Source organism: Miniopterus natalensis, chromosome 7, assembly GCF_054644295.1.
Source record: "Miniopterus natalensis isolate mMinNat1 chromosome 7, mMinNat1.hap1, whole genome shotgun sequence".
Taxonomy (NCBI): domain Eukaryota; kingdom Metazoa; phylum Chordata; class Mammalia; order Chiroptera; family Miniopteridae; genus Miniopterus; species Miniopterus natalensis.
Window position 1 is genome coordinate 51,435,592 of NC_142087.1, and position 19,312 is coordinate 51,454,903.

Below are 19,312 nucleotides of genomic sequence, written 5' to 3' on the forward strand. Positions count from 1 at the left end.
AACTGGGGTCAGAGATAAACAAAGGTGGTATTTATGGCATAAAAATATGGCATAAACATTTTTGGAGTTAGAGAATTAAAGAGACCAGGAACTTGGCATGTGGTTTGTGGTCATTGGGAGCTCATTTTATTTCCTGATTATAAATCAAGGTTTTATGTAAATCTTAGGATTTTTCACTGATGTGAAAGAAATTGTTAGAGAAGCAGGGTAGCATGGTAGTTAGGATTCTGGCACTGTTCAGCTGAATGACATTGAAAAAGCTAATTTTACCCTCCTGTGCTTGAGCTTTATCATCTGTAAAATGACCGTAATCCTGCCTCCTTCATATAGATGCTAAAGGGGTAAGTTACACCTACTAGCGCCCCATCGACAGGCAGTGCTGCGCAAAGCACGCCAGCTGAGGACCAGGGCATCATTCTCTTGACCTGGCACTGCAGAAACTCCTTTTTCATTTAAAAAAAACAAGAGCCAAATTTTTGTTGTGTGGGGTGGGAGTTTCTTATAGAAATATGAAACACGTGGCACAGGTATTTCAGCAGAGTGGCCATCATCATGGGCTCTGGCGCTGGCAGAGTAGCTAAGATCACATCTCACCACTCACACGTGCATCAAGAAGGACAAGTTGCTCAGCTGCCAGTGCCTCAGTTTCCTCATGCAAAAAATTGGGATAGTAACAATACCTATATTACTGAATTCATGGTAGGACTGAGAGCGAATATATGGATAACCCTTAGTTCCTGTCTCATCTTAAGAGCTTGGAATATTAGTCATTGGCATTATCTCCACTTAAGGGGGGGTGCGACTGACAGACGAAGGGGATGGAGTGCAGAGGGATTCCCAGGGCTCAGTGGGGGGGGGACTGGGGGGCTCACGACCAATTCGGTGCCTTTTTAGATAAAGGATGAGAGTTTGGGGCCTATCTAAATCATAGTCTTAGAGAATTAGAAAAAACAATCTGTTGGGTGTCAATGAAACGTTTTATATATGATACCGTTTTTCTTTCCCCCTAAATGTCCCTTTATCTGATTGCTGAATAACTGTGTCCAGAATAGTGTGAGCAAACAGATTAGAAATTAGGTCTGGCTCAACCTCATTTTCTGACTCTATGTTGCTTTTAGTGTACATGCAGACCCAGCAGGGACCTCGAGTGAGCAGCCTCTGTTTGTGGATATTGCTTTCTGCCTGGGAATGCAGGGTAGGGCCTTGAAGCACATTTCCTGTAAATAATGGGACAAGCTCTTATGTTTTTCGTTTCCATTTGGTTACATTGGTCTGGCAAGAATTTATTTTCTAAAATTAACACTGCTGAGGGCAGAAAGGAGTAGCAATCTGAGATTCTAAATTTTATTAGCGTGTACCTCAAAACCCATTCTGATTTCCCATTTACCTCCATGTTTGTATCTGTGAAAGAGCCTATTCTCATTTTACACATGGACAGAGGACCCTAGCACAGGGGCTGCCAGCACAGGGCCTGTGCCCACACCCTCCCTGGTGACTTGCAGCCCCTTCGTAGTATCTACTTTCTATGTAAATCTCCCACCTCTGACTCCAGAGGAGCACGGGTTCCCCAGGTTCCCGGCATTGCATACATTCTGGTTGAACAATTTTCCAAGTGAATTTTTATTAAGGAACAGACACAAAAAAAACCCACAGGCAAAGGAGGAGAGAAAAATCAAACCATATTCTGGTTTGAATGCCTCCAGGGTATAAATGCGTCAAAGGATGAGCATCGTAATTGAGTAGGAAAATATAGGTAATGTATGTTTGTAACATGTAAAAGAAGCAACTGTTTGAAATTCAACGTGAACTGATATGATAGGATGGGGCAGGAGTGGAGGCAAGGAAAACAGGTTCAGAATTAGAAGGCCTGGCCTCTTGTGTTGGCCGGAACAATTAGGAGAGTCCTCAAACTCAGAGCTTCAGTTTAAGAAAGCGATTATGAAACCTATGATATGGCTCAGATCAATGTATATGAGTTATTTCTAAAAAGCTCTCAGGCTCGGACAGCGTGGTTCAGTGGTTGAGCATCAGCCTATGAACCGGGAGGTCAGGCTTCAATTCCTGGTCGGCGCGTTGCAGGCTCGATCCCCAGTAGGGGGCGTGCAGGAGGCAGCAATCGGTGACTCTCATCATTGATGTTTCTCTCTCTCTCCCTCTCCCTTCCTCTCTCTGAAATCAATAAAAAAAATTTTTTTTTAAATAAAATAATTCAAACTGTCCACAAAATATATTTTAAACACGATTATGTGCTTGTACTTCTGCGATATATCGAGAATATCTGTGCCGTTTCTCAGATTCTGCCGCCTGTTCAGTGAGGCATGAATGGGCTTGCTGAGGTGGTGGACAGGGAGTGAGATTGGGTCATGTTATTTGCCCGGCTGAGCTGGGCTTTCCTTCCTAAGCGTCCATATCTGTTTGTGGATTTAGGATCCATTTCAAATGTCAGCAGAGCTGGCCTTTCCTGTCACACCACCAGCAGAGACTTCAGATTAATGAGGAAGAGATGTTGCTGGCCTGAAGGACTGCCGCTAAGCAAGGTGCCCAGTACACAGGGTTTGCTTTGTATATGGGCAGCTCCCCATTTCACAAAGGTCTTTTCTGTTTCCAGTTCTTTCTCCTGACCCTCCAGGCTTCAGCCTTACCCGGTCTGGACAAGGGGTTGCTGTGGCTCAAACCCCTGGGGGCCAAGACCAGGTGAGCGGTGAGCTTCTGAAGGAGAAATTCCCAACTGTAGGTGGCTTTGGGAGGGAGGGCGCACCAGTTAAGTTCTGTGAGAAAGAAATCCGATGCAAACATGACATCCAAGGCCCCAGTCAGCAGTATGACTTCCTAATTCACAGATCTTCTGTAGACATCTGAACTGGACCTTTGGCATTGGCAGTTTCTGTGGGGAAGCTGCATGGTAATGACCAGAAGGAGAAGAGTTGCTTGAGGAGTGGCACAGGCCCATCATCACATTCCTGCTGCTCCGAGGCCCAGCACAAACTCCTCTCTGCATGGGACACAGAGCACAGGTGATATGTCAAAGGTCACGCTGTCGATTTTTCTCCAAAGGAAACACACAACTCACGAGGAATTCCCTATTTCATCACCAAAAAACAAAAAAACAAAACAAAACCCAACATGCAGACCATGGTACGAGGTTGCAGTTTCATTCTGAAATGTCCCTTTCCACTGGAGAACCTGTTCTTTTTTGCTGTTGTCAGAGGTACGGCACAATATCCACGGTCTGGTGTGTACAAGGCATCCCTCCCATCTGCTTCTATAGCGGATATAAAATGTGCAATAAATAGGCTTCTGTTTTCAGTAGCTGTTGGTGAAAGATTCCTTATAAGGAAAGGTTTGTCAAAGGTGACCTTGTTATAATTTCAGGTTGTGAAGAGAGGTGAAAAGTAGTTCCCTGGTATCATAGTTTGCAAACAAAGCATTTATTGTAGAAAATGTTTTATTGGAAGATACTTTATTTAAAAAGTATCCTTTTTAACTTGTATGAGCTCTTCCTTGTCTGCCTGCCTCCATTCTTTGCTGCTGGTTGGGTATAAAGGTGTCAAGCAGTTGCTTCACGTTGTATTCATATTAATGGGACGTGGTCATTGTTTAGCTTACTGCTTGTCCTCAGTATGATTCAGTGGCCCTGACATCTCTTTCCCCCTCTGAAGCTCAGGCCTCTTCTCCTCGCCCTGCACCCGGAGGGCTGGGTGTTTCGGTTCCCTCTGCTTTTGTTTTGCCTGAGGGTGTGGAGAGCAGGGGCCTGGGCGGTGTTGCTGGCCATTGAGATTGGGGTGATAGCCTGTGATTCTCTTCTGCAAGGTCATTGGTAGTCCAGTTGCATAACGTACTCCACTCAGGCAGGACTGGATGCTCCTGGTGTCTGGGGATGGGAAATTTGTCTAAAGGTTCCTAAATTCTCCAATTTCAGGGTGGACCTGTGGAATCATACTTTCAACAAAGGCAACGAGACTCAGTAACCCACTTCCCCTAATCCCTTCCCCCAGCAGCTTCGCCTGTTTCCCTACAGTCAGAAGAGAAAGTCAAATAAGACACATGGAGCTCATGAGTTTTGGCCACTGTGATGTAATCAGGGTGGGAGAGAGGACAGGATGGGAAAGGCGTGGGGGTGCCAACTGAAATCTCTATTTTTGTAGAAATCTGGTCCTGAGTGTCACCATCTTCTGCCTTAACTCTGCAGCCTTTCTTTGCTACCACAGAACACCCCAGATGGCAAGTCCTACTTCTGGAGACTTACTGTGAGTGCAGGGAGGGACTTGTATCCTCGAAAGGTTGTGGACATTCTTTCCCGGGTGGTCCACTCACCCCCCATTCTCCCTTCTTCCCAACGAGGGATCTGATCATGGTCTTTTTCCAACACTCCTTTCCCCTCACCTGTCTTTGCTCGGATCTGTTTCGTGAGGAAGGAATCACATTCATGTGTGACATTTACTAGGTTTCCCTGGCTTCCACTTTTCAGTGATCATAGGAAAAAGCCATTCCTTCCTTCCTGGTTAATATGCTGCTCATATAGTAACTTTTGGCTTTTAATTTTAGGAGCTTCATTTACTTCGGGGAAGGGAGGTCCTGCAGTCGAGCATTATTTCATCTCCTTCCCCAGAGTCGTGCAAATAGTACACACACACTGAGCCCTCGCCGGTGTGCCCGTCTCCTCATCTGCAGGACACAGCTTAGTGTGGCAGCTGAGGCCCTGCCGACCTCACTCTCCATCCCTCTCGAGAAGTCCGTCCTCATGCTCAGACTCTGCTTCCAGGTGCTGCGCACACCATGCCGCTCCGCGCCCCTCCGCCCTCCTATGGTCTCCTGTTGTTGAAAGCCCTTCTCTGGTACATCTGTCTTCTCTCTTCCCAAACACACTCCACAGTCCTACCAGGTACTCCCCAAAGCTCTGGTCCTTGTGACCAACTAGCGTCCCCACCCCATGGAGGCAGGGTCTGCGCCACCTCTCACCTGCCTGGCATGTTTCTGTCGTTACATGTGGCACAGTTGCCCTGTCCTTTGGTATTGTAACCATCTGCACTTCCGCCCCTCTCCTCCGCTGGATGTGACTCTTGAAGCAGGAATAGTTTTTTCTGTACCAGCGCCAATGCCTAGCACATAGCAGGTCAGAAAATATACATTGGTTAAAATCGGTGAAAATGAAAAATGGTACTTGTACACATTGGACTACTACTCAGCCATAAGAAAAGATGAAATACTGCCATCTGTAGCAACGTGGATGGACCTCGAGAATATTATGCTAAGTGAAATAAGTCAGAAAAAGGCAAGAACCATGATTTCACTCGTGTGGGATATAAAACTGAAACTCGTGGACACAAACAGTAGTGTGGTGGTCGCCAGAGGGAAGGGGATGGGGGGTGAAGGGGGTCCTAATATATGGTGATGGGAGAAGATATGAGTTTGGGTGGTGGGCACACAGTGCAATATACAGATTTTGTAACATAGAAACCCACACCTGAAACCTGTATGTTCATATTGTATTGACTATTGTCACCCCAATCAATTTAATAAAACAAAAATGAGCTGGGAGGGCTGCTCTTCCATGGGGTTTACTTCATAGCAGACCTTGGAATCCTTTCACCAGCAAAGGTGCTAAGAATAAATCTGTTGTGGAATCTCCTAGCCACTTGTTCTTTCATTGCAATCAAGTGCTTTAAATACGTTAAAAACATTTCCCATGGACAGCCCAATCTAATCCACTCCCCAATAACCAAAGAATCTGAGAAATAGAAACAGTCGCGGGGGGTGAGCATCCCACACTTGTAGTAATAGCATTTGCTCTCTGTGGGCTATGCTTTTATTGTATTTTTTTTTTCCTCTCATAGCATTAAAAAGGGTCTTGAATTATCTTTGATCAGCTCTTCTTTCAGTGGATAGCCTTTGAAAGGAAAAAGAAACAAAGTAAATGAGGGGAAATGTATTTTTTAATATGTAAATAAAGTATCTAACAAAGTACAGCAAAAAGGTTTAATTTTTAAACTGAATTGATTATCCTAAATTCAGTAGATGTTACTGCCAGATCCCTCTAAAAGACACATCATCTAATAACATCTAATGTTAAATATGTTTTAATTGTTCAGAGTAAATATAACACTACTGGTAATTACCAGTGGGAATTCTATGAATGTGGTTGGGTTGTGTGCAAAATTTAATTAAGCTTCAGATCCTCCGGCCGCCCATTCTGGCCTACTGAGTCGGAGCCTTCTCAGGCATACCTCAGAAATGGCCTTGGGCAGAACCACCTAAGAATCAAAGTGGACGAAGGGATCCAGAGACGATTGTTTTATTACCCTTGAAAGATTTAGCTGTATTTTTACCATATTTACTTTTACATTTAATTGGAATGTGAAACATTTGAGAAAAAAGCCATTAAAATAATTTCCAAAAGAACCATATACTTTATAAAGAAGAAAATTCTTATAAAATGTTCCTGCTGCTGAGTTAGGATCTTTACTGCAGGTAAATGGGCAAATACAGCTGGGTACAGAGAAATACTTTTTTTTTTTTTTTTTTTTAAAGGAAATTAAGGTAAAGTAACAGGCAGAATAATGCCCCCCCACAGATGTCCACATCCTCCTCATCAGAACTGTCAGTGTTTTGTTACATATCAAATATATAATTGTTTGTAAATGGAATTAAGGTTGCTAATTAGCTGACCTTAAATAAAGAGGTTATCTTTTTTTTTTATTTTTTAATCCCTGTGAGCCCAATGTACTCAACAAGGGATGCTGCCAACATCTCGAGGCTTCCAGCCTCTTGGAAGGCAGTGAATTCATGTTGTCTGTGGTAATTTATTACAGCCGCAATAGAAAACCTAATACAGGTACATTTATACAGTGTAATGCTACGCGGCCATTAAAAATAATACTTAATAAGAATACCTAATGATGTGGAAAATATCCATGGTATATTGTTAGGTTAGAAAGGCAGATGAGGGAACACCATATACAGTAACATAAAACAAAAATATTCACATACCTGTTTAGATAAAAAACTGGAAGATATATTATTATTCATGGTTCTCTGTGGATGCTGGGATTGTTTCCTCCTTTATCTGTATTTCCCAAGTTTCCTTTGTAATCAGAAAATTAAAAGTTAAATGTGATTGACCCTCAAGCCAAAGATAGATTACTCTACCAATAGCATTTTATCTCCTTTCCAAAAAGTTTATTTTCAAGAAGGGATGAGTTATAATAAATATAGTAAGCTCCTATAGGTTAGCTTGCACCCATTTCTTACTTTACCAAATTTCTGCATCCTGAACATACTTTATAAGATAATGTGGTAATGTTTACCTGCTTTATTTTTGGAATGTTTTTCTATGAACTAAAGTTCGTAACCTGGGCCATATGAAATTAGAAAGTATTTTTGTCATGCTAAGATTAATCTTTGAATGACTTTTGTATTCATGGTATCAGGATTGATTACCATAGCAGGATAGCACCTGTATAGTGTCTAAGACCAAAATCTCAGGTGATTGAATTTACCTTCCTGGGTTCAGCTGGATGATCCCTTTTATCTTTTTATACCGGATTCACTACTGGCACCCATCATTGTTAAAAAGTCACTGCCTTCTTTTCATGCTTTATGTATTTGACTTTCATTAGTGGTGGTTCTTATTGTTGCTCTTTATATTTGTAGAGAACATAATTTGAAGGAAATTAAACCTCTCCAAGCAGGATAAAACTGTGTTTAGTCATTTTATTTGATGTCAGGTGCATTTTTAAAGACTATTATTTATCTACACAAATAAAACCGCTAAACTTTAGTATAAAGACCTGGTTCCGAGGCATCGCGCCAAATGTAATTATTTAGGGCCTGGGAGGCAGCCGACTGCAGGGACCAGCGTGGGCTCCAGCATCAGGTGTGCTTGGGGTCGGTGATGGCTTCAGCTCTCACTCTGTGCTCCTGGCAAGTTACCTCACCTCTAGAGCCACCTTTGTAAAATGAACTGTGGCTATCAGACCTCCTGGGGTTATTGTGAGAAGTAAAGGAAATAAAAACGCCTTTCCTTGTGTAAGTAATCTGTAAACAGTGGTTATCATTATAGCTGAATGCCCTTTTTTGCTGTCTTATTTAAATGACACAATTTAAGAAAACTCAGGAACTGCTTGTTTGTATTCTGTGGTTATTTCAAGGTGTGTTTTCTTAAGTGTGATAAAGTAATAACATATGTGACAAGAAGCCTCCGTTGTACAGAAAGCTAACTGGCAGACGTGACAACTTGTGTTTGATCTCTGTGTTTATGATAATTCTCTATCACTCATTTGAATGACAATTCGAACCTGCAGCTAGTTTTTCCAAAATGCCTTATAAAGGGGGGTGTAATCTCTCTTCTCCTGTGACAGGGTATAAAAGGACCAGGGTGTTTCCAGGTGCAAGTCATAAATGAAAAGGAAAACACACCGGTGCTTCAGTTTGGGCCCTGGGCTCTCCCAGGGAAATGATGGGAGTCCTGGCACCATCTTTCTTTTAGGTAAATGCCTGAAAAGCAAGGACATTGGGGAATTTTAGTCCTTGGTGGATAGGCGTGAAAGTTACGATTGAAGGCGCATATTTAACAAAAACAAGAGCACCTTCCTGGAACTTACCTTCTCCAATCCCCATTAAGGATTTTTTATGTATATGCTGAGCTCAGGCCTGAGCGTTCCTTTGTCAGCCAGCAATCATGTCGAAGCCTCAGACACTGTTGCCACAAAACCCAAAGCATAAAACAATCACTTAAAGCAGGTATGTTTCTTCCACGTTAAATTCAAGTGACGAAAAGAACCAGGTTATTCATGTAAAAATGAGCAATAAAAGATAAATTCTTAAATCAGATTTAAATAATCAAATGAAATATCATGTCTTGGTTTTGCTGATTTGCTTTCCTCCTTGGAATACGTGATTAGACTGAATGTGGAGACCCTGGCACCTTAGGATATTCCCGAGGACAAGTTTGGGTTATCAACTTTGTGCTAAATGTAGGTATAAAATATCGTTTCCTGCTTTAAAAGCAAACTGCTGAAAGTTAAATATTAGGTCATTCAGAAAGTGTATAAGGTTTCACAATCATTGTTTTAACACAGAAATCTGTTTATTAAACCCAACAAAACAGAAAATTATGCCAGCCCTCAGTTTTTGAATTTTCATTTAAATAAGCAAACTCTAAACTCACATCTTAAAAGATGTTTGTGCATCTATGTATTTCCAAAATACTCATATTTCAATTAGATTTTCACATTATATTCACCAACAGTATCACAAAATTTTTTTTTGTTTTTTGTTTACGTAACTGTAAGGAACAGTAATTCTAGAAACACGAGAAGAAAAAAGCATAGCAATGTCCACAGTTACAAGAAAAAGTGCACATTACTTGGTCACAATCACAGTCATTACTTGAAAAACTATATGTAACAAGTAGATAAGAAATATCACTGATGCCTAAAACTGAATTATCAAAAACTGAATGACGTAAGTTTTACATGAAATAAGGCAAATTCAGGAATGCACAACGAATCTGTAATCCAACCAAAGCTAAACAACAGAAAAAAATTGTACAAGAAGCATAAACTGATGGACTCCCTAAATATCTTAAAAATAGGCTTGCCTCAGTGCACAAAGAAAACACCATTTATGTGTACCCACACTATAAAATCGGAAAGAAGGGCAAAGGACAGGGAATCGGAGGGGCCAGTTCATTGTAAGTTGCAGCTGCAGCCACCACAGTCCGTTACATCATCTTTACCTAGAACTGTAAATCTCACAGATCATATCAGGAGAGGTAATGGTCTTTTTGGAAACTATGTCTGAAATAGAGAAATGAAAACTAAACTACACACGAGTGCAAATTTTCAGATTGTCACTTGCAACCTCTGAACATTCAGCCATCTACACCCCTGTCTTAGAGGGGTGCCTGTAAGATAGCAGCGGCAATCTGGGGTGAGCTGTGGGAAACCAAGGTGTGATCTTCCCCCCTCAATGATATGTCTCTTTTTAATATTAAAAAGTTGTGTGGTGGAAACCTCTCTGGTAAAGCTGCAGTGTTGCGTGGGATGCTGGGGACCTGCCTGAGTGCAGAAGTGCAGGCTTCTCCCCGAAGTGGTTCCTACAAAAACGATGTAAAGAACGGAGGCGAGGGTTTTTCTCCAGCGTCATGTGTTATTTTTTTGTAGAAAGAATTTGGAAAGAGGAGAAGGCAGAGGGATGTGGAAAAGGTACTTACAGTAGTTTCTCAAAACGGTTTTCTTTTAGGACCTATGAAAAAGTTACCAAAGTAAAAATGACAATTTTGAATGAAAAACAAGTTTTCTTTTTATAAAAATTACATATATATTTTTTAAAATACAAGATCCTTTTCATGGTTATAACCTGTAGCAAGAAGAAATTTTGGCTTTTTTTTTTTTTTTTTGCCAGATACTGCAGCTTTCAGTCCAATAAGTCAGTAGCAAATTCCACTAATATTTCAGTTGGATCTTGAACTATTTTTTATACCACAAGCTTCTTCAGTTTTATCCTTGAATTAGGAATATACAGCCTTTAGTTTTATTTTTGCCCCAGATAGTTATGTTGACACACTAAAACAAAAAGCAGTAGGCTGGACACAAGGTATCTCAAGTACTTCAGAGGTCAGTTCCTTTGAAGCACCTTAACACATCACTGTATGGATCAAGGACAGTGTGGCATAATGGAAGTGTTTCTCTTAAGACTGCGCAGTGACACCAGAAGCATCTCTGCTGGGAAATCAAAATGTCATTAGTGGAAACTGCAAACTTAGACCTCAGTGAATCGGATTGTCATTTGAGTCAGTTCTGTTGTAAAATAAGATTTTCCAGTTCATCTGCAGAACGCAATAAAAATGCAGCCGATTCTCGATATCCTGCCACAAGCTGTCTCACTGCATTGATTTCAGTTGGACTCAGCTGGGGTCTGGAGCTTGAACTGCTGGAGGAGCCTGAGCTGGTCGCCAACTGCCTCTTCATGCTGAGATCGGTGGGCCCTAGAAAAAATTATCATGAAATTAGGCACAATTTTGGTTCTAGTACGTTGAACATGAGCATAAATTGTTGACTTAATGAATGTATTCTTTCGTGAGAAGCTGCTGATACCTTAATCAAATACGTCTCTCAGAAAGACTAATGAGCAGCATTGATGCAAAATGAGAGGCTGGGAATTCTTTTAGGATCTTGATGCAAAATGAGAGGCTGGGAATTCTTTTAGGATCTTTGTCTGGCTTTTGGCAGTTACCTCTCATTGTGGAAAGACAGGAAAGACTGTCTCTTTAACATGTGCTTTTAAGAAAATTCAATTTTAAGCCTACCTGCCACGTGTAGAAGTTCCTCTGTACTACTGTAAAATGATGAATTACAAATGTTTTTTATTTGCCTTATTTGTTAAATAATTTAGAGCCTGCCAATTCAGAAGTTGAAACATCCTAGATTGTTTCTTTTGCTTGAGGAATCTGTAATTCAGCATTACTGGCATTACAGAGTCTGAGGAGCTCATTAACATGTTTAGAGTTCAACTTTTAAGTGGCACAATATGGACGTGAAGTGGGTACTTTTTTGTTTCACACCAATGCTTTTTTTCGGTTAGGTTGACTATGACTAGAAATGTGGACATATTCGAAGGAAGTTTGCTTTAGGAGTCGCAGTAAGTAAATGATTAGTGCAAACAATGCCACAAAGAAACTGGACTTGGAATACTGCTTTAGGTGTTGACATCCCTTCTGTATTTGCAAAAATGCGCATCAAAACTTTTTTTTACATGTTATCTAAACCAAGTCAGATGTCTGCTTTTTGACAACATTTTGTAAGTTCTTACTTACAAATAATTTGTATTTCATCATTTCTTATGTATATATGCACCACATCTCTTTATCCAGCCATCCGTCGAAGGACACTTAGGTTGTTTCCATGTCTTGGCCACTATGAATAATGCCGCAGTGAACATGGGTACATGGATCTTTTTGAATAAGTGTTTTCAAGTTTCCCAGGTAGATGCTTAGGGGAGAGATTCCTGGGCCACATGCTAGCTCTGTTCTTGAGGGACCCGCACTGCGTCCCATAGCGGCTGCACCGATTTACGCTCCCACCGGACGGGTACAAGGGCTCCCTTTTCTCCACAATCTCTCCAACGCTTACTTGTACTGAGAAGAGCCATTCTAACGGGCGTGAGGTGGCAGCATTGTGGTCTGCATTTCCCTTATGGGCCAGTTCCATAGCTACAGAAAAGAGGTTGAGCTCCTTTCATGTGTCTGTTGGCCATCTGTATGTCCTCTTGGGAGAAGTGTCTGTTCAGGTCTGCCCGTTTTTTAATTGGATTGTTTGTTTTTGTTGAGCTGTATGAGTTCTTTGTGTACTTTGGATATTAGCCCCTTATTGGAGGTATTGTTCGCAAATATCTTCTCCCCCTATTTGGTTGGCGACTTTTTTGTTTTGATTTCTTTTTGCTGTACAGGAGCTTTTTAGTTTGATGTAGTGCCATTTATTTCTGCTTTTACTTCCCTTGGTTTGGGGTTAAGTTCACAAAAACCCCTCTGAGACCAAGGTCCATAAATTTAATGCTTATGTTTTCTTCTATATATTTTACTGTTTCAGGTCTTATATTCCAGTCTTTAATCCATTTTGAGTTAATATTTGTGTATGCTATCACGTAGCAGTCTAGTTATATTTCCGTTTTCCCAACACCATTTATTGAAGAGGCTTTCCTTTCTCCATTGTATGTTTTTGGCTCCTTTGTCAAAAATTAGTTTCCCACATATGTGTGGGTTTATTACTGGGCTCTCAGTTCTATGCCATTGGTCTGTGAATGATGGAATATTGCCATTTGTGACAACATGGATGGATCTTGAGTGTCAGCTGACTGAAATTAAGACTTTAAAAGGACAAGAATCATATGATTTCACTTATATGTGGGATATAAAACAGAAAGCAATAAGCAAACAGAACAAGTTCATAGACACAGAAAACAGTATGGTGGTTACCAGAGGGAAACAGGTGGGGGAAGAATGAAGAGGGGTCAGACTTATGGCCATGGACAGAGACTAGACCCTGGGTGGTGAGCGCACAGTGCAATATACAGATGTCATATTATAGACTTTTCTACCTGAAATAACATTATCTAGAACATTATATAATGCTCTATCTAATCATATTAATAACTATACATCGTTGTTGTTATTAACCAATGTTGCCCCCAATAAATTTAATCAGACAAATAAATTTGTAGTTATTTAAAAATCTCTAATTCAGACATCAGTAATTGTTGGATTATTTATAAGGCTTGACTGTATACCTAAGTGTTCAGTGTTACAGTTCTTATCTTTCATTAATTGCTATAATTACTAAATTTGCAGTGAGTAATAAATGTAAAATCCTTGAATACAATATAACTAAGCACTTAACTAAAGGCTTGCTCAAAATTGCAATGATTCTATAACTGAAAGTATCGCAACAGATTTTTCTAAACATACACCTTTGTGGAGTACACGGCGTTCATTTCATGGACTGAACGGGGTGTTCTCTTACCCTTTTAGTTCTCTGTGAGGCCTGGAGGTAGGTCAAGACCCAGCCCCTGCACCCTCTGCTCTGAAGGGAGACTGCTGTCAGCCAGGAGGCAGATTTCCTGGCTGGGAGTTTAATTAGGACAGAGACAAGGCTAGTGCACCAGGACTGGCACCTGAGAGGAACCGATAGCCACTTCTGCTGCGGCCTCTCAAAGCAGGAATTCGCTTCCGTTTGTTCATCTTATAAACTTGGGATACACAACGAGCTGGAAGGGGGGGAGGGAGGTCACACCTGCCAACAGTTTGCTGAACAAGCATTCAAGCAAATCATTAACAGCAATTAGTTTATTTGGAAAGTTTTGAGTGGATTTATAAAGCATTATGACATGGCATGACATGAACTACTTAAATTGTTTTCTTAACATTCAGGAATCCCAGTACCAGTACAAATGAAAGAAAACAGAAAGGCTTTCCCTCTCCGCTGCGTAGATCTCTAGAGCGTGGTGGCCTGGCTATTTCATTCGAAGGTGTAACATTTTGCGATGGTCTTGCTGCCAAGCCAAATTGCTGATGGGTGCCCTTAACTGGAATTGAGAAAGGGTGGGACTAGGGCTCCAGCTCTTCTTGGGGTAAGAGACATTGTTATTTTATTCAAATAGTCAGCCCTTGGTATCCGTGGGGGACTAATTCCAGAACCCCTGAGGATTCTAAAATCTGTGATGCTCAAGTCCCTTATATAAATGGCATAGTATTTGCATATCCTTCCATATACTTCATCTCCAGATTACTTAATACCTGATACAATGTAAATGCTACGCAAATAGTTGTTATACTGTATTGTTTAGGGAATAATGACAAGTCTGTACCTGTTCTGTACAGATGCCACCACTGTCGGCCTAACTGTGGGGAGATGTCAGCAATTAGGTAACTTTTGTTCTCCTCATATGTTTTCCATCCGTGTTGGTTGCATCTGTGGAAATGGAATCTGCACTGCAGTTCATGGATTACTCTCCACCTTTGGCTCCATGGTATAAGCTTCCAAACTAAGACGGGGCTTCCACTTTTTTGAGATCATTATTAACACAAGCAACTATATAGATAGCTCTATAATTTAGTCGCTCTTCATACCTCTGTTACTTTGTTTTCTGGAAGAAAGTTGACTTCATTATCTTTCTTTTGGATCTGTAGGGGATCAGGATTGTGTATAAATCAATACCACAAGGAATTATTTTTGATGAGTATTTAAAACTTCAAAGTGATTTGGTTAGGTAGGGAAGCAAAAATATATGAAACATAAATATTCACAAATGGACAAATTATTTAAGGTGCCTCCCAGCAATTCTCCCCTTACTAGGGACTCAGACTGTCCCCCTTGGAGCTTCTCAACAGTTGGGTGGGGACAGTAGAGCAGGATGACTAGTCCCATTTTAAAGTAGGTGAAACTGAGTTCCGTACAGGTTCCCTGGCTTGTCGAAAGCCATAAAGAGATACTGGTCCTTCCACCTGCGTCACTGTGGCCCAGCTCAGAGGAGATTTGAGTAGTTAGGTAGAGGAGGCGAAATGTCCCCACAAGAAGAGCAAGCAGAGGTGTGGTGTGTAGGGACTGAGGGGTGCTGGCTATAGCCAAGTCGCGATCAGACTGTTTATTTTAAGCCAGAATTTATTTCTATTTAACAATGTTCAAGAGACTATAAATGGCCCAACGGCCCAGAGATGTCCAGGTTTAATATAAGATCATACTGAGGCCATGGCTGTTGGTTCCTTCATGGCTAGAGCCTCAATTTGATCCTGGTTAATTATGTGCCCCATAATTCTTAGAGTTGGGTAGCAGTGATTTCCTCTGACTCGAAGCATGTTTTATAAATGACCATCAGTCCACGAATGAAGAAAAAGCAGTTACCAGAAACAATGACTACATGTTTGCAAAGTCTACTCCAACATCCTTCCTGCGTTACTCTTTGAAACCAGGTCCTCTGATTATCAGCTTGGGTACCTGAGATCACGATGAGCCTCATCTGGTATTGGGTAATCCTTCACTCATAAGTTTGGAAGTGCTCTCTCCTTTTCTGTTTTTTGGAAGAGTTTGGTAGAATTCACCAGTGAAGCCATCTTGTCCTGGGGTTTTGTTGGGTGATTTTTGATTACTGATTCAATATCCTTACTAGTAATCATTCTGTTCAGATTTTCTATTTCTTCATGATTCAGTCTTGGTAGGTTTTGTGTTTCCAGGAATTTACCCATTTTCTTCTAGATTGTCCAATTTGTTGGCATGTAATTTTTCATAGTAGTCTCATGATCCTATGTACTTCAGTGGTATCAGTTATAATAGGTTCTCATTTTTGATTGAGTCCTCTCCTTTTCTTGGCAAGTCTGCTTGAAGGATTGTAAATTCTGTTTATCTTCTCAACAAACAAGCTCTTAGTTGCATTGATCTTTTCATTGGTCTCAGTTTCTATTTCATTTATTTCTATTCCAATCTTTGTTATTTCCTTCCTTCTACTAACTTTGGGCTTGTTCTTTTTCTATTTCTTGAGGTGTAAAGTTAACTTGTTTGAGGTTTGCATTTATTGCTATGAACTTTTCTCTTAGAATTGCATTGCAGATTAATTACTTCCAATTGAAGGTTAAGCTGGAAGTTTGCAATAGAAAAGTGAAAAGAACTTTGAAATATATGGGAATTTACTTTATGCTCTTGCATCAAGGACCAAAGAACATTGCTGAGCCTGTAATGTGTGCTCAGTAAATATATAAACTAGAAATTTGTATGGGGATAGAGATCTAATGTCTTACTTAAACTTTGACAGTATGGGGTGCTTATTAGGCAGCTAGCCATTACTTGTGACCAAACAATGTTGGTCGTCTGCAAAATAACTTTAGTACAGCAAAAGCGTCCCATAAAAGCATTGTTTTGCCTTGTAGTTTTAGATTAAATCAAGAATTTTTCATTTCTGTAGCTGAATTTCCAAAGCCATTCATTGTTTGATAATAAAGTATGAGAATAGTTCATCAGACTGCTGTGTGGTAGTACAAATCAGGACGTTCAGACTCTATTGGTAAAATTTCACAGAAGTGATGATGATGAAATTAATGGGAACAAATGAAGTTAAAGTGGACACTGTTTCAACAGACCATGATGGATGCAAGTTTTTTTACACAAATTTTGTAAATATTTCCAAATAAGCCTATTGTTGCTTCATGCCTCCTAACAGATTTCACTTCAAGTTGTACCGAATTAGTTTTTTTCTTATCTTTGCAAATATTTTCAGCTAGTTATTTCATTCATACTATTCAGACACTGATTGTTAGAAAAACAGGAAAGTAGTATCAGTAACATCAACTTATCAAAAGACAAGGAAAACCACGAAATCAGTCAAATTGCTTTTTTAAATTAACTATTGATATTGTCAGTATCTGTTTCGTCAACTCTTCAAGCACTGTTTTTTCCATAATGCTAACAGTCAAACAAGTTTATTTTCCCTGGACACATTCCTTCAGCCACTGTGATCAAACAATTTAACAGACTCACCATGAGTAAGTGAATTACTTCCCCTGACTAATACATGAAGCGCTTGGAAACTTACTTTGATTGCAGGCTCATTTTCATTTTATATTTGATCAGATGTTTTATAGAGCTATTTTATTAATATTTTCATACTCTTCTGCCAAAGGGTGAAGAAATTAACTATGAATCTTCAGTATCTCGGCTAAATTAGCTAATGTATATGAAGCATTCAACATAGGGCCTGGATTACAGCAGATACACATTACTAGGTTCAGTATGCTAATAAGTTGCATTTATATTCACAAGCGATTGCAATATAATTTGCCTTTTTAATACTGTTCTGGATGATAGGATTACCGTAGCATCACAAAATGAGCCAGGGTGCTTTTCATTCCCTTTTCTTTTCCCCTCTTTTAAATCTGTTTGTGTGAAATGAAGATAAATTATCTAATCCTTCAAGTTTGAGTAAAACTCATTTGTAAACCATCTGGGTCTGATTTTTTAATGGATAGATTTTTACAGTAATGATTCAATTTAATCATTAAAGGTACATTTAGAATAGCTATTCTTTTTATTGTCTATTGGTCAGTTATATAGTTATCACTATTATCTCTCTAAATTTTCAGGTTTACTAGCATAAAGATATTAATCTTTTAATTTTTTATCTTGTCTCTCTTTTGAGTTATTTTATGCTCCTTTCTCTTGGTTTGTCTTGTCAGATATTTTTAAATTCTGCTTTTGATTTTGGTTTTCTGTATTGCTTCTTTGTTTTCTATTTAGTTTCTCCATTTATTTTCTTCCGTAGTCTACATTTTCTGTTTCTAACTTCTTGAGTTAAAATGACTAGCTTATTATTTTTTTCTAATGTGTGTACCACAACCACTTTTCTATCCCCCAAATTAAATATGTAGTGTTTTCATCTTCATTAATAATAGCATTGTGTTCAGAAATATTTATCAGTGTATTAGTAATTCTCTGGTTGTCATCAGTTGCTTAGGTGGTCAATATGTCTGAAAGAATGTGTATTATCAGATAGTTGGGGGTAGGATTTAGATATAGCCAGATTAAATTTTAATTATTTTTAAAATCTAAATGTTTTCCTCTATCCATTAGTTTCTGAGAGAAGTGTTACAAGTCAATGGCTATGATTGTGGATGTGTCAATTTCTTTGTGTAATTTTAATTAATTTCAGGTTATGTTATTGGGGCACATAGTTGCTAGACAATTGTGACTTTCTGAAAAATGATTCCCTTCATTATAAGGTAGTAAGTTTTTTATGCTCCAAAGCTTTATTTAAGAGACAGTTTTTGACATGTATAAAAATTTCCTTTACTCTTAGAAGATTATTTTGTATGGGTCTGTTTTATTAAATTAGGGCTACATTTGACTTATGCACCTACCTAAGAATTTGCCCTTTAACAAATAAAGGATTACAAGACATTGAGTTATCCCAGTCCTTCTCTTAATACCACCTTTAGGGGCTTGAGTAAGACAGATGGTCAAATGCTATAGTTCAGTGGGAAATATTTGTTGTCACTGAGGTCTGTGTCAAACTGAAGCCACTTATAAACCCGTTTAGGCCTACTGTAATTCTAATAATTGTGCCATCAAATACTGTACTCCTCTTGATGTCATTACATTTACTCTTCTCTAATAAACACTTATTAATCAACATTAGGTGACAAAGAAACAGGGTGTCTATACAGTCTGTAACAAGCTGCTGGTATACATATTCTACAGACATTGAAGAAAACACAAGAACCAAGATGTAGGTCACTGTCAAGGCCAAGTAGCTGTTTGAGGCAGTAGGCCTGGAGAAAAGAAGAATATATAGATCACCCACAAATTATGTCTTCTTTCTAGAATAACTAAAAATCAAACACTGACAGCAATTACAGGTAGAATTACATCTCTATCATAATACATTCCCATGTTGATTTGTAGGCAATTTTGATTGTTTGCTTTAGATTACAATAGTCAATATCCCATACATTTTTAATAAATCATACCTGATTGTCCTGAGACAAATTTAGCTGAGTCTTTATATACTTCAAAATGTAAATCTCTTTGACTTGCCTTTAAAAATCCATCTATTAAATTTTCCTTTCATCAGGTCTCTCTGTATTTCATATTTTTATTCCTATTGTGTTAATCCATTTGTATCTTATTCAAAGAGAAAAACTGTAAACATCTCAGCATTTTTGTTCTCATCTCTATACAAGCAATTTGAAAAGACTGACATTTTCCCCATTTGCCTTCCCAGCCCTTTGTCTATTTATATTTGCTAATTTCTGGTATTCAGCTCTGTAAACTGC

The 19,312-nt window shown here is 39.4% G+C and overlaps 1 protein-coding gene across 3 annotated transcripts in view; it reads right to left on the bottom strand.

The window, feature by feature from the left end:
* Nucleotides 1–9,063: 9,063 nt before the first annotated feature.
* Nucleotides 9,064–19,312, bottom strand: part of NOL4 (nucleolar protein 4) — a 181,126-nt gene continuing 170,877 nt past the window's right edge. For all 3 annotated transcript variants that reach the window (XM_016195941.2, XM_016195944.2, XM_016195942.2), the window contains one exon: nt 9,064–10,987. In XM_016195941.2, the coding sequence (XP_016051427.1) occupies nt 10,794–10,987 (194 nt within the window). In that variant the 3' untranslated portion in view covers nt 9,064–10,793. The remainder of the gene's footprint in view (nt 10,988–19,312) is intronic.